The 26,578-nt window shown below is 42.2% G+C and overlaps 2 protein-coding genes across 2 annotated transcripts in view; both read left to right on the top strand.

The window, feature by feature from the left end:
• Positions 1–6,097, top strand: part of TBCK (TBC1 domain containing kinase) — a 171,199-nt gene extending 165,102 nt beyond the window's left edge. Inside the window, exon 26 of the mRNA XM_081105075.1 lies at positions 3,990–6,097. Within this exon, the coding sequence (XP_080961201.1) occupies positions 3,990–4,100 (111 nt within the window). The 3' untranslated portion in view covers positions 4,101–6,097. The remainder of the gene's footprint in view (positions 1–3,989) is intronic.
• Positions 6,098–17,621: 11,524 nt separating this feature from the next.
• On the top strand, positions 17,622–18,794 carry LOC308530820 (2'-5'-oligoadenylate synthase 1-like; the record flags this gene model as incomplete). The annotated part of the gene is made up of 1 exon (XM_081107542.1): positions 17,622–18,794. One exon carries the CDS (start codon positions 17,622–17,624, stop codon positions 18,792–18,794), a length of 1,173 nt encoding a protein of 390 aa, XP_080963668.1.
• Between the last annotated feature and the right edge of the window lie 7,784 nt (positions 18,795–26,578).

Raw genomic sequence — 26,578 nt, 5'->3', positions numbered from 1 at the left:
TAAAGAATGATTGTTGCTGAAATTCTAGCCTCAAATATCACAGATCAAAGGAAAATGTACAGATCAAAGGAAAATGTCCTGACCCACAATGGTATTAGATGATGGAATTTTATCAGAAGAGACTTATTCTCTACTGTGAGCCAGTGTACTTTTTTTATTAGAACAAATTTTGTCATATCTAAAAATATTTTCTCTTATTTTTTTAAATATGAACTTTAAAAAGTTTCCAGGCAGCCTTTCCTGGGATAACTGTTTGACAGCATAACCTATTGATAAACACTAATCTGTAAGTCTACATGAAGATTCCAATACCTAGACACTAGGTCACAATCAACTAACATAAATTTTAAAATTAAATGAATTAGCATAGAGGAAAATTTTTTTAACCTGGAGTTTACCATGAGTTTTAGAAGGTCTTTGATCTAATTGAAATTATATTTAAGTGTTGTACATATTTGTCTTTTATTGAAAATGATAATACATGTGTAGCTTTCATCTGATTACCAAAAGTATATGTGACCCAGTAAATGGTAAGAGTCACGTATAAATTAGTGTTCCATTAAAAACAGTTCACATGAACACTGATTTGTCCCCATTGCAGACAAATCTCCCTCTTAAGTTTGAATCTATATACTTGCAAGGTGTAAATGGCTTTCCTGTTCAAGAATGAATTGGGGGACAAAGAGACGAAAGAAAGAAACTAGTTTATAGTGAGTATTTACGCTGAGTCAAGCATTTAGACATATATCTAATTCAGCCCACCCCAAAATGCTTTTAAGTGCACCACTGAAGTGGAGTAATATTGCACATTTAACAGGTGGAGAAACTAAGGCCAAAAAGCTAATAAGTGACTTACCTGCAGCTAACCAGTGACAGAGCCCTGGTCCAAACCCTGTGCTAACTACAAAGTTCCTCCACTTTCCTCCTACCACCCAGGCTGTTTGAGTGAAACAGTTAATTCTCTCACCCTCTGACTAATGGCAACAAATTATATGAAAATTATTGTTTGTCTTATCACCCTGTTAATTAGGTATGAAATTCTCTCATCCCCTGCACCCACTGTCTTTACTCAAGTCACCAGTATCTCCTGCCTGACTTGCTGCAGCTTTACATTGTCCCTGCCTGCAGTCCCCTTCCCTCCTCCAGCTGTACTCTACAACCAGAGTGAACGTTTTGAAAGTGAATATAATCATTGTCAAAATGCCTCTGTGACTTCCCATTGCCTCCAAAATAAAATTCAAACCCTAATCATGGTTTCTGGGTTCTTTGTGATCCGGACTCAGGTTTGTTTTCCATCCCTCTCTGCTTCCCTCACCCTCTAGATTCCAGCCATAATTAACTACTTGCAGTTCAGTATATGTAGTTTTTGTTTTCTTTTGTTTTGTTTTGTACTGCTCTCTCTATTTCGAGCATTCTTCCCACTTCTGTTCACCTGGGTAACTCCTGTTTGTCTTGAAAGGCTGTTTATATAGTATTTCTTCATGGAACTCTTTCTTAGTTCCTCAAGCCTGGAACTAAGTACCCTTCCCAAGTGCTCATAGAAAACCTTTTACTTACTCGTATAATGTCAGTGGGACCGCTATCATATGTAGAGTTTCTCTGTACGTTAGTAAAAAACCCATCCTCGCTTCAAGAACGAGAGCGCCGTAAGAGCACATGCTTGGAGAGAGGATGGGCTACATTTCATGCTCCACTTACCCCTTTTCCAGGTTCTCTCATGCAGAGACAATCCGCACAGCCATAATGGTGGTTCCATGTAGCATTTATCAAATGGCATCGTAGTTGCCTGTTCACTCATCTGCTTCTCCCACTAAACTCCAGGCTCACGAAGGATGGGGATTATGTTGCATTCATTGTTATACCCCTCAAACCCTAGCATAGAGCCTTTCAAATAGTAAGCACTCAATAAATATTTGATGGTTTAATAAATGACTAAGTTCATGTATAAACACATGAAAATAGTAGTTTGCTGTCAAATAGCATTTGCAAAAATTGGTAAAAAGAGGAAGACAAAAGAAAAATACACTGAAATCAACTGCTAATTTAATTCAAGGCAGCAAACACTGATTGTCTACATGGTGGAAACTGTTATGAGGAAACAGAAATGAAAAGGACATAGTCCTTTGCCCACAGTAAACTTTTAATCTAATTAATAAGATAAGACATGTATACAACTGATTAAAACTCAAAGCAGAATGTGGCATGTGCTATAAGAAATTTATAAAGTTCTAGAAAATCATTGAGAAGGGGAAAATTTTCCAGTTAAATGAGGGATTCCTAAAGCTTCATAGAGAAGGTGATGACAGACCTAACCTTTGAATTATGGGTAGAATTTCAGTGAGGAAAAGTGTTGGGACAAGGGCCAAAGTGAGGAGGGAGCATTCCAGGCAAAGGAAAGAGCACAGACTGCAGGTAAGGCTGTTTCCAGGTGGCGGAGAGTCAGGGGATCCACGGCCTTGAATGCTGTGCTGAGGAGTTTACGTTTCACAGTGGGGAGCTATTAAAGGTTTTTAAGAAGAAACATGACACAATCAGCTATATTTTAGAAAGTCACTTGAAAAATTACTTTTAAAGTGTCTCCTCCCCCTTTTACCCTTGATCCCAATGAAATAGGACTTTTCAAACACCAAAAACTCGAGATCAGTTTAAGAATTTCACTCTCCCTGTATTTTCAGTATATTTCAATGCATGTTCTTCCTGATTCTACCTTTATGTTGATGTGTCACAAGCTTGCAATTTCCCACTATCTAAATAGTTTCTAAGCTCCCAGTGTTAGCAAACTCCAGTGGCTTCAGGGGAAAGACCTGTATAAGCATAGCCAATGGACACGGACACCAGGGGGGTGAGGGTATGTGGGGGGGTGGGAATGAGGGGATAAGGACACATGTAATACCTTAATCAATAAAGAAAATATTTTTTTTAAAGGGAAGAAGTTAGACAGGTGAGGGTGGGGGAGCTTTTGAGAAGGAAATAAAGTGGGGGCGGGGGGCAGGAGCTGTTAGGAAATGGAGCATGTTCCCAACAGAGGGTGACCTGCACAACCAAAGGTATAAGGAATGGAGAAAAATAATCATGATCCTGGGTAGGTGGACACGGGACAGATCAAGGAGACATGTGGAAGTCCGTTTTTTGCTAGCCATCTAGAAGACTTCTTGGATCAGTCCTTCAAGTTCATTCAAACTTATGGTCTCAAACTGTTTATTGCCGTTGCTCCAAAAACATATTACAACCAGTTTATAGGTCCTCTCTGGGACATTGTGTATGGGATTTCCATAACTAACAAGTTGACAATAATATAAAAAATTATCTAATATAGCCCTGACCAAGTGGCTCAGTTAGTTAAAACATCGTCCCATATACCAAAAGGTTGCAGGTTCTATTCCCAGTCAAGACATATATCTAGGTTGTGGGTTCGATACCTGGTTGGGTTGTGTATGAGAGGCAAGCAATCAATGCTTCTCTCACATTGATATCTCTCTCTCTCTCTCTCTCTCTCTCTCTCTCTCTCTCTCTCTCTCTCTCTTTCTCCACCCCCCCCCCTTCCTCTCTTTCTAAAAAGCAATAAAAACATATCCTTGGGTGAGGATTAAAAAATGTTCAATATAGATTTGAGAATTTTTTAACTATCATTGGAAACCTACATGAAAAATAGAAATATTAATCACCTCTTGAGAGGGAGATTGAAAACAGAGGTAGGAGAAATTTACCTCTCACTATATACCCTTTTAGACTGTTTGAATTGTTTACATGTATATTTATTGCCTATCCAAACAAGTTTAAAAGAGAACTAAAGAAACACATTTATTTCATAGCATAAAGAAGTATGTGTCAACATGTGAGTAATTTAATTTCTATTTAAAGCCAAATTAATGTTACCACAGTGACAGCAATAGTATCTTTAGTTTTGTTTTTCACAGCTTAAGAAAAAAATGGGATTGGGCAAATACAAATTTTGTATATTCTCTATAAAACTGGCTTCTTTTTTCCAGTTTGCAGCACATCTTGTGAAGATGAAATATCCAAGAATCTGTATTCTAGATGGTGGCATTAATAAGATCAAGCCAACAGGCCTCCTCACCGTGCCCTCTCCGCAAATATGAAGAACCAGGAGGATGACTGTCAAAAGGACAGAGGGGCGTCAGCTCCCAGCAGCGCAGCTCCTCACGGCCTTACCGCGCGAAGACAGAACGAGGCTTCAGAGGGTTACATTTCCATACAGTGTTGTCATGAGACTTTTTTTTAAATCTCATGACCCAAATGTTCAACTACCCAGCAACAGACTTGACTGTACATGTGTTGTTGAAAGAATTTTCTTAACAGTGAAATCTGATCATGTATTTTTAGCACATCGCGACAATAAGCCAGGATTCAGCTGATAAGGCAGACGTAGCATTATCAAGAAATCTTACTTGCACTAAAAAAGCTGTCTTCCATTGCACTGAACAGGCAGCCCTAACAAAGGCATTTAGAAATATGGATTGAATGTGAGCTGAAATCATCGTTCCATGGTAATGAAAAGTGAAAGGCTATTCATAATGCATTCCTTATAAGTAAATGCTGCATTTCTAAATCATTTTTGGCCCAGACAAGCTGTGTGTGTGTTTAGAGGAAGAAGAATTTACTCATTGAAAAAAGTAATAATAGTCTTACAGAAATGTGAAACCATTCAAATTAGATAGAATATTTGTTCAGCTTCTGTAGCAGAGAAACCCCAAATAAGAGTGACTTAAACAAACTAGAACTTTCTTTCCATCTCACTTTGTCAGTCTAGGGACAGTATGTTTTTTCATAATAACTAAGAACTCTGGTGTCTTATTGTTTTACCACCCCCAACACACTGTTTCCATCTCATGGATCGACATGGCTGCTCAGCTCTCACCATCACATCTGCAATTCAGAAGGAAGAAAGGAAGGAAAGAAGTTTGGAGGGGAGAAAGAAGGAAGGAAGAAAAGATGAAAGAGAAGAGAGAATATGCTTCTTCTCTAAGGACAAAAACCAGAAGTTGCACATATTACTTCCACTTACATACCATTGGCCAGAACTTAGATATATGGCCACACCTAGCTATGAGGAAAACTAGGAGTATATCCCTTGGCTGAGTGGCCATTTACCCAGCTTAAAAGAAAAAAAATCTGATAAAAGGAGATCACATATTGAAGAACATCTAGCAGCCTCTGCCACATTATTCTAAAAATTAAGTACTATACTTCCCTGAATCATAAACATACCACAATTTTGTGTACCATGAAGGAAGAAAAATGCAGCCAAATAAACTGTGACGCAGCATCCTATATAATAAAAGCCTAATATGCAAATTGTCCCCTAGACTGGGAGTTCAACCAGAGGTTGGGGCTGGCTGACCAACTGCTGGAAGGGAGGCCTTGGCTGGCAGCGGCAGCAGGCCTCAGCCAGCAGCTGCTAGGGACCCTAGCCATGCATGAATTTTGTGCACTGGGCCTCTAGTCAATTATAAGATGCATCCCCATTTCAAAAATGTGAAAAATATGCATCTTAGCATTATTGAAATAGAGTATATCTTTGACTATCTTCAATTTTATTTTAACTAAAACATGTTCGTTCATCTTTAACTTATGTTCCTCTGTAATGTTAGGACTACCTAGGAAGAACATTTTAATAAGAGCCTCAATTCAACTTTCTGGGCTATGGTTTTATTGTTGCTGTTTGTGTTGAGTTTTTGTATCTATTTTTTTTATTGAGATAATTTACATACCATAAAATTCACTTTTTAAAATGTACAATTCAGCGTTTTTTCTTATGTTCACAAAATTTTGTAATCATCAAATTTCAGAACATTTTCATCACCCCAATAAAGAAACCCTGTACCTGTTAGCAATCGTTCCCCCTTAATCCTTTCCAAGGTCTTTGATTTAATTGTATATAGAGCGTGATTGATTTCTAACTAACTTTATTCTTGCATGTGGGTATCAAGTTGTCCCATGGGCCAGTACATTTTGTTTGTTTTTCTCAATTAAATTATAGTAATTCACCAAATATGTTTGGATACATACTATGTGCAAGACACTGACATAACTAATAATTATATTATTCTGAGATACCCTACATTATATACAAAAAAATTGTAAGAATAAACAAGAAAACAAAATTTTGCCACAATTTCTCTAACATCATTTTTGGACTGTCATCTTCCCTGGTTAGAGAAGTATTAAATCCTCCTATCCTTTCCTTCAGTCTTGGATGACTTCTGTGACTTTATGGTCATAATGCAGCACTGGTGACCATTTGGAAAGAGGGTCTGAGTCCTAACTTATCCTTAATGGAAAGCAGAGAAGGATGGATGGGTGGGAATTTGGATTAAATAGGTGGTAGGTAGTGGGAGAGGATAAAGACCTAGTGCTGGAGGAGAGTTGTGTGAGAAGATAATAGTAGCTAACCTTCATCACAATTTTGCATTTACTCTTTCTTAAAACTTGATACATGCTGAAAAAAATGGAAGGTTACTAAACATTCAAGTTATAAATAACATTTAATGTTCTCAACAGTAAAAAAAGAAATAGCATAAAATCACTGCCAGGTGTACATACAGAGCATGGTATTCAATAACAGATGGTTTCAACAATAATGACCTCAACAACTATTTGTTGAAATAAACTGTATAAACCACAATTGATAGAGGTAATTGTAATTATATTATTGACTTCTACATTATCACTGTCAGCACTGTTTTCTGTTGTTGTTGTTTTCTGGCATCAGCAGTCTCTTCCTTCTTCCTGGAATGACCTTAAGACCTCTACTAACCCCATAGACACACACACACACTATCTCTCTTAATAATTCTACATCAGTAACATCTCTAGGCTCTGACTTTCCCATGCTAGCCTAAGAGCCTCCAATCTGTCAAAGTATCTCATTTATCCTTGTAATAATAGACTTATTGCATCATTTTGCAATTATCTGTTCACATTTGGGCCTGATATTAAAATATGAGCTCCTTTAATGTCAGAGACCATAATATACAACTCTTGTTCTTTTCACTAACCCATTGCACTGGAGATGCTTGATAAATATAAAATTGAATTGAATGGAATCTCCAGCTTAGGGATTTTAGGATCTCTTATGGATAGAAAAATATTAAAACAACCCAGGTAATTTTTTTCAAGTGTCAAACTTTCCTGGTACCTGATGAAGAAAAATAAATTAAAACTCAATTCACTGAGTGAAGAAAGGATCTCTAATGTACCACCCAGCTCTAAAATGTTATAATCCTAGACGTTGGAACACATAACTTCCAGCAACAGGGTAGGCTAAGCTAGTGGCATCCCTTTTCTAAAACACAGAAATGCTAGATTAAAAAAGAATATTAAAAATCTTTAATACTTTACCAAAGTTGAAAAAAATCAGAAATTCCTTAATGTAAGATAAAAAGAGGAACTGACACACTATCAGGCCCGTAGGATATCAGATCTATATAATAAAAGCCTAAGCGACCTTTATGGTGGGACAACTGGAATGACCTGTTACTATGATGTGCACTGACCACCAGGAGGCAGATGCTTAGCGCAGGAGCTGCTTGCTGGTGGTCAGTGCGCTCCCACAGGGGAAGCACCACTCAACCAGAAGCCCAGCTCATGGCTGGCGAGTGCAACAGCAGTGGTGGGAGCCTCTCCCACCTCCGCAGCAGCGCTAAGCGGTAAGTAGCTAAGGGTCCCAGACTGGGAGAGGGTGCAGGCCAGGCTGAGGGAATCCCCCTCATCCCCCCCACTCAGTGTAGGAATTTCATGCACCGGGCTTCTAGTCTAAACTAATAAAAGAGAAACATGAAATTGACCATACCTTCGCTAACTCCAAAGCCACACCCACCAGCCAATCAGAGCGACTATATGCAAATTAACCCAACCAAGATGGCAGCTGGCAGCCACGGAGCTGGAGCAAGCAGGAGGCTTGGTTGCCCCGGCAATGGAGGAAGCCAAGCTTTCCCCCTGCCCTGGCCGGCTGTGGCCTCCGCTAAAGGCGACAAAGTTTCAATTATAGAAAATAAATAAATCCCAGATACCTGCTTCCAGCCAGCCTCCACTGGGAGCTTGGGTGGCTGGGGGCCGTGGCCAGCCTGCAAACAGCCATCTGCCCCTCACCCAGGCTGGCCAAGGCACCCCAGGGGACCGCCACCCTGAAGGGGCTGTGGCCAGCCTGCAAACATTCATCAGCCCTTCATCCAGGCTAGCCAGGCACCCCAGCGGGGACCCCCACCTTGAAGGGGCTGTGGCCAGCCTGCAAACAACCATCAGCCCCTCACCCAGGCTGGCCACACCCTCATAGAGTGAGGGTCCCTGCTGGGAGGCTTGGCAGCCTGCAACAGCCCTCAGCCCCTCACCAAGACTGGCCAGGCACCCCAGCAGGACCCCCCCACCCTGAAGGGGGTGTGGCCAGCCTGAAAACGGCCCTCAGCCCCTCACCCAGGCTGGCCAGGCACCCCAGTGGGGACCCCCACCCTGAAGGGGCTGTGGCCAGCCTGAAAACGGCCCTCAGCCCCTCACCCAGGCTGGCCAGGCACCCCAGTGGGACCCCCCACCCTGATCCGGGACACCCTTCAGGGAAAACCAGCCAGCCCCCACTCATGCACCAGGCATATGATAAAAAGATAACATGCAAATTGACCCTAACAGCAGAATGACTGGGAATGCCTGGTCACTATGACACACACTGACCACCAGGGGTCAGACGCTCAATGCAGGAGCTGCCCCCTGGTGGTCAGTGAGCTCCCATAGGGGGATCTCTGCTCAGCCATAAGCCAGGCTGCCGGCTGCCGGCACAGCAGTGATGGCAGGAGCCTCTCCCACCTCCTCAGCAGCACTAAGGATGTCCCACTGCAGCTTAGGCCTGTTCCCTGCTGGCAAGTGGACATCCCCCCGAGGGCTCCTGGGCTGCCAGAGGGATGTCTGACTGCCAGCCTAGGCCCGATTCTCCAGGGAGCGGGCCTAAGCCAGCAGGCAGACAACCCCCAAGGGGTCCCAGACTGCGGGAGGGCACAGGCCGGGCTGAGGGACCCCTCCTCCTGAGTGCACAAATTCTTGTGCACCAGGCCTCTAGTATTAATATAAGACCCTAAGAACTGAGATGTTAACATGCACATGTGGCTGGAAGAGACAGCCATGAGCCTTGAGTTGGTATTAAGACCACAGTGTGACAGTCTCAAAGAACTCTGTTCCATGAAATGTCTAGGAATAACTTCCCACCAAATCAGGAAGCTGCAAGGGGAGGTTGTCCTGGCCTGCTATTCTGAGTGAAGGAATTCAAATCTGATGTAGACAGATGGAGGTATTCAATGGAAAAGCTGAGGTAAGTCCCCAAATTAGAACAGGCTTTAGAGCATGTGTTCATCCGACTATTTAAAAATGACCACAATGAGCCCTAGCCAGTTTGGCTCAGTGGATAGAGCATCAGCCTGCAGACCAAAGGGTCCTAGGTTCAATTCCGGTCAAAGGCACATGCCTGAGTTGCAGGTTCAGTCCAACATGTAGGAGGCAGCCAATCAATGATTCGCTCTCATCATTGATGTTTCTATCTCTCCCTTCCTCTCCCTTCCTCTCTGAAATCAATAAAAATATATTTAAAAATAAATAAATAAGACCATAATGAGTTATATCAAACATTTGGAAAGCGTAGATGGTGCCAGATCTTTGTTTGACTCCTCTGTTTTCTCCTCCCAATAGTTACAAAAACACAATATGGTGCATCCTCTCTAATGGATCTTATGCAGTGGTCTCCCTCGGCCAAATCCACTCTAAGGGGAGATGGCAGCTGTAGGGTGGGTGGTTTTTCCTTCTATCAGAGTCATAGTCCTCTTGTTGGTTTACACACTGGCTTTATAGATGCCTGCTGCTAACCAAATAATGCATGTTTATATGGATAAACATTCAGTAAGCCAAAGAGTGGAAGCAAATGAGTATATTTGTGATATATTTTTGGTTGTGTATTCAAACAAAGACCCTTCACAGCTGCCAACTTAGATTTTATATGGAAGAATAACAGGGAAATGTTACAAATTTTAACTGTCAGACACTAGAAATTTAGCATATGCAGTTGTTCTCACCCAACCTTTAGGTTTTGCAATCCAGCTTTATCTCATTTACTATTAGAAACTAGAGTCCCGATGCACGAAATTCATGCAAGAGCAGGCCTTCCTTCTCCCAGCTGCCGGCACTGGCTTCCCTCTGGCACCCAGGACCCGGGCTTCCCTCCAGCTGCCGGCAGGCACCTGGGACCTGGGCTCCCCTCACAGCCCCAGCTTCATCCGGAAGTTCATCCAGAAGGACGTCTGCTCTAATTAGCATATTATACTTTTATTATTATAGATAGTACACATTGTAAATAAGCTACTTAAAACGTTAGCTACCCTTTTTAAAAGTTACATGCATTTATATATTTTCTGAGTAATTTTCTTGTTAATAATGGGAAACAAAAATAAGTTTCTAGGGTTAATGAAAAAATTAAAATATGGATTATTTGGTGGTAATGCTTTAACTTGAAATCCCATTATTACAGTTTTTAAGAATAGAACATGTACTGTTCTATTCTTAGAACATGTACTGTTCTAAACTTTTTTTTAAAAAGTTACAGATATATACATGGACAGTAATATTTTCAAAAGTTGAATCTTTTAGTGTAGCAGGAAGCAATATTTAGAATCTGATCTAATGCTTTAAGTGCATTTGTTATAGCTCCCAGATTAGTCTTAAGCCAACACAGGACAGTGTTTTAACCTCCACTGCCCAGGAGATTAATAAATAATATCTGAAAAGGATAGCAATTCAGTGCCTTGGTACTCATCTACGCACTGTTTATTGGTCACAGTGAGCATTAGAACAGAAGGGGGTGTGGCCAGTGTTATTGAAATTCTGCAGATAATGTAAACTAAAAATGAGTCCTGTGAAAGGGATGAGAAAGGATATTACAGAATGCCAATCTAAGAGGAGACATTAAGCCTTAAGCTATAAATATCACAATCTAACTATAGAATCCTGAATTTGCCAAGATCCAAGTTTACACTTCATGAGACAAGCAACTATATTAGCATACTTTTCAGTCCTTTAGGGTAGAATAATTTAGTATTTTAAGGCATATGTTGGGCTGGAACTGGCTCTTAGTGGCTGGGAGAGCTGACTGTACCCATTTATTTATTTCTCTATTTTGAAAGCCAGTCAATAATATTTACCAGAAAACCACTTATTTTAACCATTCTATGGTTGTTATATTGTCTATAAATTACAAATCATGAATGCAAAAGGAATTTTAAAGTTCATCTAATCCAAACATCATAATTTCAAACAATAAGAACAGTGAAATAATTTTGCAAAAATCATGTACTAATGAAAGATCCACAATTACAATTCTGTTTCCTTGATTTCTAATCCATCTATCTGCTTACCACAGATAGAGAAGGGAGAGGACACGAATTTCAAACCATTACATATTTATTACAGGTCAACGTTAGGTCAGGCCCTGTGTTCTATGATGTGTGGGATACAAAAAGGAAGCACTAAAAATGTTGATTAAGCTCATTGTTGACTCTATGATGTAGAAGTGCCACTTAATATCAGCTCCAAGCGGATGACATGCTCACTAGCCCTATCATATCCACCCATAAAATAAAGATTTTTTAAAAAGAGAGAGATGAAAGGCCAAATTTGACCTTTAACCTTTGTCTTCTATATCTTAGCCAGGGATCAGGCTCAAAGAATCGGGAAAGCCCTGGTATCAGTGTCCCAGTCATGTGTGGAAAGCAGAAGGGGACCAGCAGAGAGTGGGAGGGGATAGCTAGTTTCTATTCTATTAATCATAGAAGAAATGGAGGTCATTTAGGTCATTTACTAACTTAAAATTTTATTTTTATTCTTTGAGATAAACTATCCTGATAATTTTTTCAGATGGCGTATCTTTTCTAAAATCACCTTTAAAATCATTGATCATCCTGTGTAGCCTGCATTCATCCTCATGGATTCTATATAGGGTGAATCATCAGGGGTCAAAAAGGCATGTGAGGATACAACTACTGGATTGAGGCCAAATGACACAGGGTAATTGGCATAGTGGTGTGCAACCAAGAAGGAGAGTTGTCATTTGTTTGTTTGTTGAAATATATTTTTATTGATTCTGGAGAGGAAAGGAGAGGGAGAGATAGGAACATTAATGATGAGAGAGAATCATTGATCAGCTGCCTCCTGCACGTCCCATACTGGGGATTGAGCCCACAACCTGGGCATGTGCCCTGACTGGGAACCAAACTGTAACCTCCTGGTTCATAGGTCGACGCTCAACCACTGAGTCATACCAGCTGGTTGAGAATCGTGGTGTGTGTTTTTAATGGGTAGTGAGGAGTAAAAGCAATCTCTGCACTCATACATGATTCTTAATTACATATGGCAACACAAGATGACAGGATAAAACATTCCATGTCTGTCCCCCTCCTGCCCTAGCATGACAGCTCTGCAGAGGCTTGCTGAGATTTGCCTCGGGATGAAGACCTACCCCGAGCAACTGGTGTAAACAGGCAGAATTCTTTCCAGGGATTTATCCAATTACCTGCGTATGGCAAAAAATAAATAAGTTATCACAAAATATTGATTCAGAGCTAGGAGATTCGTTTCAGTTGTTTACTTTCCCAAATTAGTCTGACAGAGACTGATCGGTGTTAGAAAGCTTTTAACCCTACTTTGAGCCACTACAACTCAATGGCTATCTAGTCCCACCAAATTGTGGTGTATAGTATCTATGTTTTGTTTGTAACAAGATTTTTTTAAATATCAGCATGCCTTATTTTTAATGTCAAGTAGTCATTTTGATTTATGCCACCCTTTGGAAACTAAAAGTCACAAGATGAGTGTTTTCCTGATAACAAGGTAATTTTTTAAATGCCCCTCCCTTTTTTACATTAAATTAACTAATATGAATCCTAACCAGATCAAGTCTAACAGCATCCCAGGTAATAGAGAAGGACTACTTCAGATTTCAGAAATAAATATGTCTCTATATATTTATCTGGCTGCTGGTTAACTAGTATTTTATAAAACCTATTGGACATGAAAAGTGCTGTTTGGGCATTTAAGCACATGTTCCAAAATATGTTCACTTCAAATCACATATTTTTTAAACTGTGTATGTGTAAGTGAATAAAATAATTAGGACATAATTTTAATAAATAATTTGCATCTTAACTCATTTCAATATAGATTCTGGAAATGTCATTTTTAACATGAATTCCATGCAGCAATGTAACAACTATTTATAATTTCAGTGGTGACTTACATAACTTACATAAAGCAAGATGTTGCCTACTTATACAGACATTACCCCATAAAATGATAGTACCTCACTATGTCAGGCGCCTATAAGTAATTGTATGACATTCTGAAATGAATTTAAAACTGCCCCTTTTGATTAAGTGCAGTAATATCAGAATTCATGTTAAAGTTCATATGTCAGCCAAATTAATTATATTAAATTGAGAAGAATGAATTAATGAGGAAATTATTTATTGTAATTATTTAACCCTTTTAATTAGCTTGTCCTGCTTGGGATATTCACTGAGCGTTCTAAAAAGCTGCTAGACATTTATTGTAAAGCTTGATTGAAATGTTATATGAGTGTATTACTGGGTGTGTACTTTATTACTTATCAGCTAGAACAAAAGGCTACCTTTTAGGACATGATCAAAATGCTAAATTAAATATCTGGTGCAAATGAGTTGTATAAAAATAACCAAATGAAAACAGCAAATTGTAAAAGGGTCCCACTGACAACTCCAAAGGCTGTAATTTCGAATGTAGACCTTTTTCCTGACACGTCTTGGCCCCAGGTCATGTTTTCATTCCTCCCTGAGAGCATAGGAATGATTCAGCTATCTCCAGGGCAGGTGAAACCTTAACTCCTCCATGACGCCTTTCCCTCGAATGGCATGTGTATTTTTGTTTGCCCAGGTCTTGGAAGGTTGGAATGAGGAAGAACTGTGGGCTGAGGTTTCAGGTTGGCTGGTAATTGTTTAGTGTTCATGTTTGAGAAGGGTCGAACTTTCTCAAGGATCTTTCATTTCCTAACACTAAATACCCTTCAGCCCACCAGCATCATGGTAAATCCTGCTTCCATTTAGGAAGCTCAGCCTCCACTGTGGCTGCCTTCAGAGCAGGGTGTCCCAATCTCCCATTACAGAATTTTAGCTCCAGACGCCTCGAGAATAAGAAAATATGTTTCAAGATCCCAATTTATCATAGTGTAAACTGTCCAATAAAGTAGCAGGATACAAAATAAATATTCGGAAATAAGTTCCATTTTTTAAAATATATTTTTATTGATCTCAGAGAGGAAGGGAAAGGGAAAGAGAGATAGAAACATCAATGATGAGAGAGAATCATTGATCGGCTGCCTCCTGCACACCCCACTACTGGGGATCGAGCTCGCAATCCAGGCACGTGCCCTTGACTGGAATTGAACCCACAACTCTTCAGTCCTCAGGCCAATGCTCTATCCACTGAGCCAAACTGGCTAGGGCAAGTTTCATTTTTATACAACTAGAGGCCCAGCGCCGAGACCCAGACCCACCATACTGGGCAGGAGGCAGGACCAGACTGACTCCCGATGCACTGGGCAGGACGCCCAGACCCAGACTCACTCCCGCTGCGCCCCAAGACCCAGAGTCAAGTCCCCGCCCACCCATGTGCACCTCGCCATGCACGCAGCCCTGACCACTCACACACGCCTCGCTGCACACACAGCCTCCTGGTGACCAGTCTTTGGTCGTTACGACGTGGCGTCATGGTCAAAGGGTTTTTATAATAGAGATAATGCATTATCGAAAAGAGAAATTAAGAAAATAATCCTATTTACAATTGCATTAAAAAAATACCTTGGAACAAATTTAACCAAGAATTTTTTATTCTAGGAAAATTATAAGACATTGAATAAATTGAAGAAGATACAAATAAATGAAAGCATATCCATACTTATGGATAGAAAGACTTAGCATCGTAAAAAGACTACCCAAAGCAACCTATCGTTTCCATAAAATTCCTATCAAAATACCAATGGTCTTATTCACAGGGTTAGAACAAATAATCCAAAAATTTATATGGAATCACCAAAGACCCCAAATAGTCCCAGCAATCATTAAAAAGAACAAAGTTGGAGGAATCACACCACCTGACATCAAACTGTACTACAATCAAAACAGCATGGCACTGGCATAAAATCAGAAATATAGATAAGTGGAGCAAAATAGACCAGAAATAACCCATGCCTTTATGGTCAATATTTAACAAAGGAGGCAAGAACATACAATGGGTAAACACAGTGTATTCAATGAATGATGTTGGAAAAATTGGGCAGATACATGCAAAAAAATGAAACTAAACCACCTTCTTACACCATACCCAAGAATAAATTCCAATGGATAAATACTTAAATGTTAGACTTAAAGCCATAAAAATCCTAGATGAAAACATAGGTAGTAAAATCTTGGACATTTATCATACCAATATTTTTTCTGATATATCCTGGGCAAAGGAAACAAAAGACAATATAAGCAAATCAAACTAAAAAGTTTTTGGAAACCATCAACTGTAAAGGAAACCATCAACAAAATAAAAAGACAACCTACTGAATGGAAGAAGATAATTGCCAATGATACATCCAATAAGGGGTTAATATCCAAAATTTATAAAAAAAAAAATTCATACAACTCAATACCAAAAAAAAAATGAACAATCCAATTAAAAAATGGGCAGAGGACCTGAATAGACACTTCTTCAAAGTGGACATACAGATGGCCAATAGACATATGGAAAGATGCTCAATGTCAGTAATCATCTGAGAAATGAAAATTAAGATCACAATGAGATTATCACCTCACACCTGTCAGAATGGCTTTCATCAATACCTCAACAACAAATAAGTAGTGGTCTATAAACAGTATGGAGGATCCTCAAACAATTACAAATAGAACTACCTTATGACCCAGCAATTCCACTTCTGGGTATATGTCCCCCAAAAAACCAAAACACTAAATCAAAAAGATATATGCATCCCTATGCTCCTGGCAGAGTTACTTAAAATATCTAAGACATGGAAGCAACCCAAATGCCCATCAATAGATGAGTGGATAAAGAAGTTGTAGTACCTATATACAATGGAATATTACTTGGCCATAAAAAAAATGAAATATTACCATTTGCAACAACATGGATAGACCTAGAAGGTATTATGCTAAGTGAAGTAACTCAGAGAAAGAAAAATACCATATGATTCCACTTATACTATGTGGAATCCAAAGAACAAAATCAATGAACAAACAATATAAACAGCCTCAGAGATGCAAAGAACAAACTGATGGTTGCCAGTTGGAAGAGGGGTTGGAGGCCTGGGTGAAAAAGGTGAAGGGAGTAAGGAGTTTAATTGGGAGTTACAAGATAATGGGGATATAAAGCACAGCATAGGGAATATAGTCAATTGTTGTTAGATAGGACGAAGGTCGAAAACTTGGGTAGTTCCAAATATTATTTCTTGCTAAATGTTAAAATACAGCACAGCATTTTGCAGATGCAGCAGTAACAGGCTGAGCTGACAGGAGCTCCACTGGAGGAATGTGGCCAATTGCAGAGAAGAAATCGACCTGTACATAAGCAATAGCCAAGCCTCCCTTCAAGGAGGCAGAGCTGTGGATAGGAATCTCATCTCCTTTATTTGCTGCAAGTAAATAAAACTACCTTGCAACCACCAGGTCTCATTTTTTAATAGAAAACTCAAGTGGCAAATCCCTTGAATTCAGTACCAATAATATTGTAGTAATATGTAGGATTCCTGGTGGGTCCTTGAAATATCCAGGGGCTCACTTCATAAATTGTATAGTTGCCGAACTGTGCTGTATACCTGAAACTAATCCTATCTAATAAAAGGCTAATATGCAAATCGACCAAACCGTGGAATGACCAGTCGCTATGATGCGCACTGACCACCAGGGGGCAGACGCTGAACGCAGGAGCTGCCCCCTGGTGGTCCGTGCGCTCCCATAGGGGGAGCGGTGCTCAGCCAGAAGCCAGGCTCTCAGCAAGCAGACATCCCCCAAGGGGTCTCTGACTGTGAAGGCACAGCCCAGGCTGAGGGATGCCCCCCCCTCAGTGCACAAATGTGGTGCACTGGGCCTCTAGTATAAAATAATATTGAATGTCAAGTGTAACTAAACCTTTTTTAAAAAATCATAGGAGACTATAAAGATTATAAGAGACAACTGTGTCAGCAGCAACAACAAAAACCAGGAAGAAGGAAACCAAAAATCATATTTGAATTATGATTGCTCTTGGCAATAATGGGGGTTAAAGAGCAACATTTTCCGAGTACAGTCTGAAGAAAGGACTGATAATAAAGGCAGAGAGTGCGTTTCAGCAAGATGAGGAGCAGGTTGGGAGAGCAGACGCTGTTCCGAGATGCCAGGATTGGTTGACCTGCCAAGAAGCAAAACCAAAGACACAGCTCCTCCCTTCCCAGGAAACGAAACCTAACCCAGTGCAGACTCGGGCAGCAGAAGATAAGAGAGGCTCACACTTCCTGCAGCCAGCTCTGCGGCCAGCAGCTCTCCTGTCCCTGCCGGAGCGTCACGATGGAGCTCAGCCTAACCCCGGCCAGAAAACTGGACAAGTTCATCGAAGACCACCTCCGGCCAGACACGCCTTTCCGCAGGACGGTCAAAAAAGCCGTCAATGCCATCTGCAGTTTCCTCAAGGAGAGGTGTTTCCAAGGTGCCCCCCACCGTGTCCGGGTGTCCAAAGTGGTGAAGGGCGGCTCCTCGGGCAAAGGCACGGCCCTCAGAGGCCGCTCTGACGCCGACCTCGTGGTCTTCCTCAGCGAGCTCAGAAGTTTCCAGGAGCAGTTGGATCGCCGAGGGGAGTTCATCTGGGAAATCATAGGACAGCTGGCAGCCTTTCAGAGAGAGACAAGAGTGGCGTTTGAGATCCGCACGCCTCGCTGGGAGAAGCCCCGCGCGCTCAGCTTCGTGTTCCGGTCCCCTTGGCTGGACGAAGAGGTGGAGTTTGATGTGCTGCCCGCCTTTGACGTCCTGGGTCAGTGGGCAGAAGGTCCTGAGCCGCACATCCACGAGGGCTACAGACCTGACCCCCAGATCTACGTCCGGCTCATCCACGAGTGCACACGCCTGGGGAAGGAGGGCGAGTTCTCCCCCTGCTTCACGGAGCTGCAGCGAGCCTTCCTGCGGCAGCGGCCCACCAAGCTCAAGAGCCTCATCCGCCTGGTCAAGCACTGGTACCAGCTGTGCAAGCAGCGCCTGGGGAAGCCGCTGCCGCCGCAGTACGCCCTGGAGCTGCTGACCGTCCACGCCTGGGAGCGTGGGTGCAGGGAGACCTACTTCAGCACCGCTGAGGGGTTTCGGACCGTCTTGGAATTAGTCGTGGACTACCCGCAGCTTTGCGTCTACTGGACTAAGTATTACGACTTTGAAAATCCTGTCATTTGTCAATATCTGATGACACAGCTCGAGCAACCCAGGCCCGTGATTCTGGACCCAGCTGACCCTACAGGAAACGTTGCAGGTGGAGGCGGCTGGCAGCGGCTGGCACAAGAGGCTGCAGCCTGGTTGAGGTACCCATGCTTGAAGAATTGGGATGGGTCTCCAGTGGACTCCTGGGACATAGGGCTCCCAGGAGAGAGAGAAGATAGCTCGACCTGCACAACAGATGATGATGATGGACAGGACTCTGAATACCATACCTACAAACGATACCAGGAGGACGAGAGCTGGACATGTGCCATCCTCTGAAGCCAGTGTCTCTTAGGGGACAGGGCTCCAGGGTCATGTGGGTCCGCCTCCTCCTTCCCAGGGGGCCACTGTCGATTCAGAGAGGATAGAGGACTGCACCGAGCCAGCAGTGAGTAGGGCAGACCTAGTACCAAAATCCAGGTCTCCTGACCCCACGCTTCCCACTATTCTGTGCTTCTCTTCTTTCATCAGCCCCGCCTCACTCCACCTATTCTCGGACAACAAGAGAAATACAGACAAAAAGAGTGGAATTCCAGCCTTGACTTTCTTCTGTGCCTGGCGGGAGGGTTTCGGTCCCATTTATTGTCACTTGCAATAAAAATAATGACACAAAAAAAAGAGTAAATTGTCAAAAGACCACCTTGAAAAAAAAATACATGTTTCAGTAAGAGGAGAGAGAACCCATAGGCCTGCAGATTGAACAGTCCCAGGTTCGATTCTGGTCAAGGCCACATGCCTGGGTTGCAGGCTGGATTCGCAGTGTGTGGGGCGTGCAGGAGTCAGCGATCAATGATTTTCTCTCATCATTGATGTTTCTGTCTCTCTTTCCCTTTCCCTTCCTCTCTGAGATCAATAAAAATATATTTTTTAAAAAAGAAAAGAAAGAGGACAGAGAAGAGAGCTTTCCTCTCTCTGACTAAACCGTGAATGAGAGGGAGTCTGCAGGAAGAAGAGGCCAGGAATCAGAGAACCTAGATTCTTCTGGCCTCTCCACTGTTACTCTCCGAGCATCCCTGTGCAATTCAAGTGGGCTCTTGAAGGTTCCACTCCCTCATGTGTAAAGTGGAGATAAGAGCGTTTAGCCTCTCTCCCAGGCTTATATTGAAGCCCAAGGGAAAGCATTTTTAAAAAAGGAAAGGCAATACTCAAATGTAATATGTTTACAATTTTATAGAAGTCACAACTATTCTGAAAAACTATCAAGCCAAGATTTATATCTATCATGTTGTTTTTTAAGAAGAAATTGACACAAAATAATTACTTTTACAATCCATATATGTGATTCTATTGTGCACCATACACAGAAGGGAAGACTTCATGAGCAGTGTTAACATTGTACACTACACGCTGTAATTAAAAGCAACCATTTCTGCTAACGTGAACATTTTATTCAAGATCTTTTTAGATTTCTCGTTGTTTTACTTACCACCCTTCCCCTAACACAGTCAAATATCAGAGGGAAGGCAGGGGAGGGTGGAGCAGGGAAGAGATCAACCAATGAACTCATATGCCTATATGCATAACCCAAGAACGCACACAGTGGGTAGTGAAGGCTTGCGGGGAGGGAGAGAGCAATGGGGGAAGAAAAGGGACACATGTAACTTCCAACAATAAAGATTAATTTTAAAAAATGAGAACAGAAAAAAAGAACACCCTCTTTTCACAATCATCTAAATTCTCTTCTGATGGAATCTGGCAGTTTGAGCAATAACCATCTACACCTAGAGGACAGAGATGAACTTTATTTCAAATCCACTCTTTCCTTCTGTTTTATCTCCCTGCTCCCTTGCAGCTCTCTCCTGGACTTCAAAGCGGCTGTGTGGTTTGCCTTTCAGAAAAATCAGTGGCTGGTAGATGAAAAGCATCTCTTGCTTATCTCCCACCTGCTCAAGGTGATTCTGCTCAGGAGCATCTGTGTGAGATCCACTGCCATGTTTCCTTGCAGAGCGGAGAAGTAAAGTGATTACATACTCAAAACCCACCATAAGGAGAGAGTGATGCCCATTTTAAATGGATAGAATCACATCACATGCAAATATATTCATAAGAATAAGTAGAGTGATGGAGTCCTGGTGTATAGAGTAGTAAATGTAGTGTTTCTGGTTGTGACCCTGATTTTTTTTTGGGGGGGGGGAAGGCTATGTCTAAACTTGTTATGGTGTACAAAACTTTATAGATAGTTTATCACATTCTCTAATAGGTACCTGGGAAGTTATTTGAACTTAGTTGGCTTTAAGGATTATGACTAATAAAGAGCATTAGTAAAGGAGTGTGGGTGGGTGTCTATTTCTACATAGGTAATAAGAAGCATTGTTTTCCTACTGCAGATACAGCCAGAGTTGCTGATACCCTTTTCAAAGGGCGATGTCACAGTCTAGCCCTGCCCTATCACAGGCATTGCTTTGCACTCAATGTTCTTTATATTCCAAGGCCATTTCTTGGACCAGTGCTGGCAAAGAGACCTAAAAACACATACATTCCACAATGCCATTGATACAGGGTTTTTTGGACTGGAACAGACGGTGTTGCCCTGGGCAGGATGGCTTCCCGGATTCTTTGTTTGTTGGAGTCAAATGAAACCATGGACGGAAGATGGCATAGCAAAGGTGGAAATTTATTGAAGGACAAGCACAGACTCCTGCCTGTGGAGCGGGAGCGAGTCCCACCGAGTTCCTTTTCCCCAGGTTTATAAAGGCTGCAGATCTTTGTGCCTTGATAGTCCCTCTGATTGGCCACTAATTCCCTTTTGATTTGGTCACTACAGCAACTCCTGAGCTCAAAGGTCAAACCTCACATGGGACATATGAGGCTCTTCTTCTTTATTTTGTAAAAACAGTAAAAAAATTAAAGATAACAATTCCTGACCTTTACTTGTGGTAAATAAATAATAGAAAACATAAAGCACATATGTACATACATCGAAATGACGAAACTTCTTTTTTTTTTTTTTTTAATAAATAAATGGGACATGGCAAGGTAACCACAAAACGATGTATGTTGAGTCTGATGTAACCCAAGAACTGTCTGTAAGGACTGTCCCAGTTCCCTTATCTTATGGAGATGTAACTGCTGCCTCTCCCAACTTCCTTGTCTTATGGAACTGTAACTTCTGCTGGCTTCCTGCTTCCTTGTCTTATGGAAATGTAACTGCTGCCTCTTCCAATTCCCTTGTCTTATGGATATACAACCTTTGTAGCTCTGTGTTTCTTCCATGGACCCCTTAATTGCAAAAATTCCCTAAACCTGCCTTTTTCACCCCTAAAAATTCCCATTTCAACATCAAGTCAAAAGTATGCTTTTCTGGGGCCCCATGGGCGATGGCTTTGCTTCAATGATGACACTTTGTTCTGCCTCTGTGCTGTAGCTAGTGGATTATAGTGGGTTATGTCAAGTTTTGGTAGTTTTTTTTGGGGGGGGGCGGTTGTTGTGTTTTGTTTTGTTTTTAGGGTGGCGGGGGTAGTATTATTAAAGCAGAAACCTAAAAATCCCTGCCAATCACAGCTCCTCTCTACCAAGCGCCCAAATGAAATTTACACACCAGGGAAAAGAGCAAGTGCAAAACAAGTACCAATTTGTGGCTGGGCCAGTGATCACTATCCCCCAGCTCAGAGCTGTTGTAAACCTGAATTAAAACCCATAGCTTAGACTCCGGCTTGTGGCAGAGTCTAAATCTTGGGATCCATTTTCTAGTTTATCATATGGTATGGGAGCTAAAACAAAAGATCAGTTGGCTTAGCATATAAAGAGATAAGAGCAACCACCACAACAAAAAATGTCCAGGTAACTAAAAGGGCCTGATTTCAGCTTACCAACTGTACCACTTCCAATGGACTAAAAGAGCTAACCTCTTAAAACACAGGAATCTTGCTGTATTATCCAGAGTTCTCCAGAGAAACAGAATCTAGTATATATACTGCTATGTATATAGTATTATAAGGAACTGGCTCACACAATTACAGAGGCTGGTAAATCCCAAGATCTGCAGGGTGAGGTGGCGAGCTGGAGTCCCAATAGAACTGTAGAACTGATGGGGTAATTCTTGTCAGAAGGCCAGCAAGTTCGAGACCCAAAAAGAGCTGATATCTCTGTTCAAGTTCAAAGGCATGAAAAGGCCAATGTCCCATTTTTGAAAGTCATCAAGAAGGAAGAATTCTCTCTGAATTGGTGGATGGTCAACCTTTTTGTTCTAATCAGGCCTTCAGCAGATTGGATCCGGCCTACCCACACTGGGGAGGGCAATCTGCTTCAGTCAGACTACCAATTCAAACGTTAATTCGTCCAGAAATACCCTCACAGACACACCCAGGATAGTGTTGGACCAATTATCTGGGCCCTCTGTGGCCCAGTCAAGTTGACACATAAAATTAACCATCACCTGCCCAATAGTAAGTGTGGCCCAAAAACAATGTTCCAGAACCAGACCAATCAGATTAGCATGTCCTCCGTTTGTGAGGTGGAACAAGGAAGGAGAACAGGCAAAATGTGAGAGGGATTCCTCGTCCCTAAATCTATGACTCTTTCCCCTCTCTAGACTTCTTTGAAGGCAGGATGAGTAGCATTTTCACTTCACTAGTCCTCAGAGAAACTAGCACGCTGTCAGCACAGAAGTGGGCTTCAATGAGGGTTTACTGAACGAATGAAGAGAATCACTGTTCACAACATAAAAAGCGTCAATCAACAATGATTAAGTCCCAGGTATGTGGCTGCACCCTGGGATATGCAGTGGATGATAATTTTAAAGAGACAGTGCATGGTCCGGGTATAAGGGTTAGCACAAACAAAGGAACTTTAAAAGGGAACAGTGACATAACCGTACAGCACAGGCTGCAGATGTTCTGAACTTCCCCATGAGCCAGGGCTCTCCCTAACGAGACCATGTCTCAAGGTGGGGGCTTTCGTCTGGACTTAAACACGTTGCCGCTTACGGGATATGTGATGTCAGACAGATTGTTCTGCCTCCTTCAGCCTCAGCTTCCCTATCTGTTAAATGGGATTGATCCATGCCTGCTTTACAGTGGGGTCTGAGGTGTGAAGATGAAAATGGTTATAAGACATATAGGACTTAGCAGAGAGCACACATAAAAATAAAGGTAGCTGTTTCTATACTTTTTATTGTTAACCGACCAGAGGAGAGCTTTCCACCTTATTGTTAGCTCACCCTTGAAAGCACTGTAAACCTCAGAATGTCTCCTTGCTTGAGGTCTTTTTCCACCCATTCGGTGGGAATTAACTAGCCAAGATAGAACAAGTGCTGAGGCTGGCAGGGGGCACTTTGAAGGGCCAGAGAGGAAGGAAACAGGACCTTCCTTTCAGAGGCTCACTCTAAAACTGGGGCCACAAGGAGGGCAGGGAGTGTTACACAGCCATGAGCTGGCTGCTGCGGAAGTTGTTGCAATTCTTGCTGATCTTTGGGGAAGATAGTAAAGCATAGGAAATATAGTCAATAACATTGTGGTAACTATGAATAGTGGCCAAATGGGATCCTGGAATTCTAGAGGGGAACACTATGTAAAATATGTGACAGTCTAACCACTAAGCTGTATACCCCAAACCAACACATAATAAAAATACAATAAAGCAAAAATAAATACAAAAATAAAAGTAGTCTAATTGTTTAACCTAAAAAGACAAAGATAAAACAACAAACAAACAAAAAATCCCACCACCACAATATGTAATTCCTTGGAATAAGTTTTATATTGAGACTTTGGATTTTTTTTTAATTTACATGGATTTTTTAAAATCTTTATAGTTGAAAGTATTATATAGGTCCCTTCCTCTCCCCATTGCCCTCTCCCCCCACCTCCTCCTTGGGACTTTTAAATTTAAAACGACCTTAAACATGTCTCGTATTACAAGTATTCATACCAAATAAAGCTGGAGTTTAAAGTTAGCAGGTTATGTTTATCTTTTTTTGTTGTTGTTGCCTTATCGACTTTCCTCAAGAAAAAGTACTGACTGGCCATATAGGAACTTTGCTTCCCCAGGAATAGTCTTCTGTGTGTTGAAATGCCTTGTCATGCTTGGAGGAGGAGCAGCTGCACATTTTGCACCAACAGATCGCCCCGCTGCAGTGTGCAGAGCAGCGTGAGGGAAAGCAGTGGGTGTGTGCAGTAGAGTCAGGAGCTGGGCACTTGGCTTTCTCCTTCCCGGCTGTGTGATCTAAGATGTTCATTGTAACCATGCTGAGTCTGCCACGCGTGTTTAATAATTATGTGGGCTTCACGGGGTTGTAGTGAAGATAAATGTGATAGTGTAACTTATCCAAGTGCCTGGCACACAGGAAAGACCTGACACCTGGCGTAGCTACAGGTGTAGCTTACCTAATAATAGACAAAAATAATAATCTTACCTAATAATAGACAAACATGTAAATTGACTGTCCCTCTGCTCTGCTCACCAGCCAATCAGGAGAGTAGGCAAATTAACCCAACAAAGATGGCGGTTAATTTGCATACATAGGCGTGAAGTGGCGGAGCGAAGATGGAAGGCTCCAGGCCAGAACGGCGAAGATGGAAGGCTCCAGGCTGGAGAGTGAAGATGGAAGGCTCTGGGCTGGAGCGAAGGCCTGGGTCCCAGGTGCCAGAGGAAAACCGGTGCTGGCAGCCAGGGGAAGGGAAGGCCTATTGCATGAATCTCTTCATGCAACAGGCCTCTAATGAATAAAATAAGTTGCCTCACACCCATGCTGGTGTATGCTTTCTCTAAACTCTCCTGCCACTGAAATGCAAGCAATGGTGAAATTGGGCAGGCAAGATGGATTCTGGCTGCTAGAGGTAGCTTCCTTTGTTCATGGTGTCTCCGGGCCAAGGACAGGGTAGGAAATACAAGGAAAATGGAAAAGCAGCCAGCGATGCCCTGGAGGACTTAGAACATGGCCAGACGGAGGTGAGTCAAAGTGCACCATTTATAGAGAACACTTGCCGGATTTGCTTGGAGTGTTAGGGAGACCCTTTTGCTGAAATCTAATGAGTAGCAGGTGTGTACTCTGATGAGTAGAAGAAGAAGGCATTGCATGTAGAAGGAAAAGAATGCCCAGCAACTAGGAGCTAAGAGGAAGTGGGAATCAGAGGAGGTAAAAGTAGTGAGGAACGCAGGAGGGGCAATCTACTTGCTTCTGGTACCTCCCAGGCCTGTGTAAAAACAAAGATGGAGGCACTGTGTGCAGAGGGAATCCCAGCATTCTGGTTTCCTGGATTGGGATCTGGGGCTCACAGCTCAAGTTATGCACATACTCTTGATACCAAGGCATGGCCAGAAGAGGACTGGAACCCAATCTCCTTCCCTACCATTCTATCTCTTGGTCAGCCTTGCTTCTTGATGAGGCCTAAAACCAGGAGCCAACTAAGATATCTGTCTTCCTTTCTATCCCTTCACCCACACACACAGTCATTTAAAAAAATATTTACTAAGTCCTGTTGACTATACTTAACTAGAGTAAAAAGGATAAATAAAAGTAAAGTGGCTCATAATAAAATACCATATTTCAACACATAAATGCTGAAGCAGGACCACTCTAGAAGAAATGAAACTTGTTAGTTGCTTGCACCAACATATCCTATATAATAAAAGGCTAATATGCAAATTGACCGAATGGTGGAACGACCAGTCACCAGGATGTGCACTGACCACCAGGGGGCATATGTTTAATGCAGGAGTTACCCCCTGGTGGTCAGTGCGCTCCTACAGTGGGAGTGCTGCTCAGCCAGAAGCTGGGCTCACGGCTGGTGAGTGCAGCGGCAGTGACAGGAGCCTTTCCTGCCTCTGTGGCAGCGCTAAGGATGTCCTACTCCCCAGAGGGCTCACGGACTGTGAGAGGGCACAGGCCAGGCTGAGGAACCCCCTTCCCCCACCCGCCCTGAGTGCATGAATTTCTTGCACCGGGCCTCTAAAAATAAATAAGCTTGGATTTAATAAAGGTGAGACTAGCCATGGCTGGTATTGCTTAGTGGTTAGAGTGTTGGCCGTCACATTGAAGGAACCTGGGTTCAATTCCTGGTCAAGGGCATTTACCTGGATTGCAGGTTTGATCCTCAGCCACAGTCAGGGCATGTCGGGGAGGC

This window comes from Myotis nattereri (assembly GCF_964212035.1).
Source record: "Myotis nattereri genome assembly, chromosome: 1".
Taxonomy (NCBI): domain Eukaryota; kingdom Metazoa; phylum Chordata; class Mammalia; order Chiroptera; family Vespertilionidae; genus Myotis; species Myotis nattereri.
Note: the sequence above shows the minus strand (reverse complement) of the source record. Positions and strands in the feature narration are given on the sequence as shown.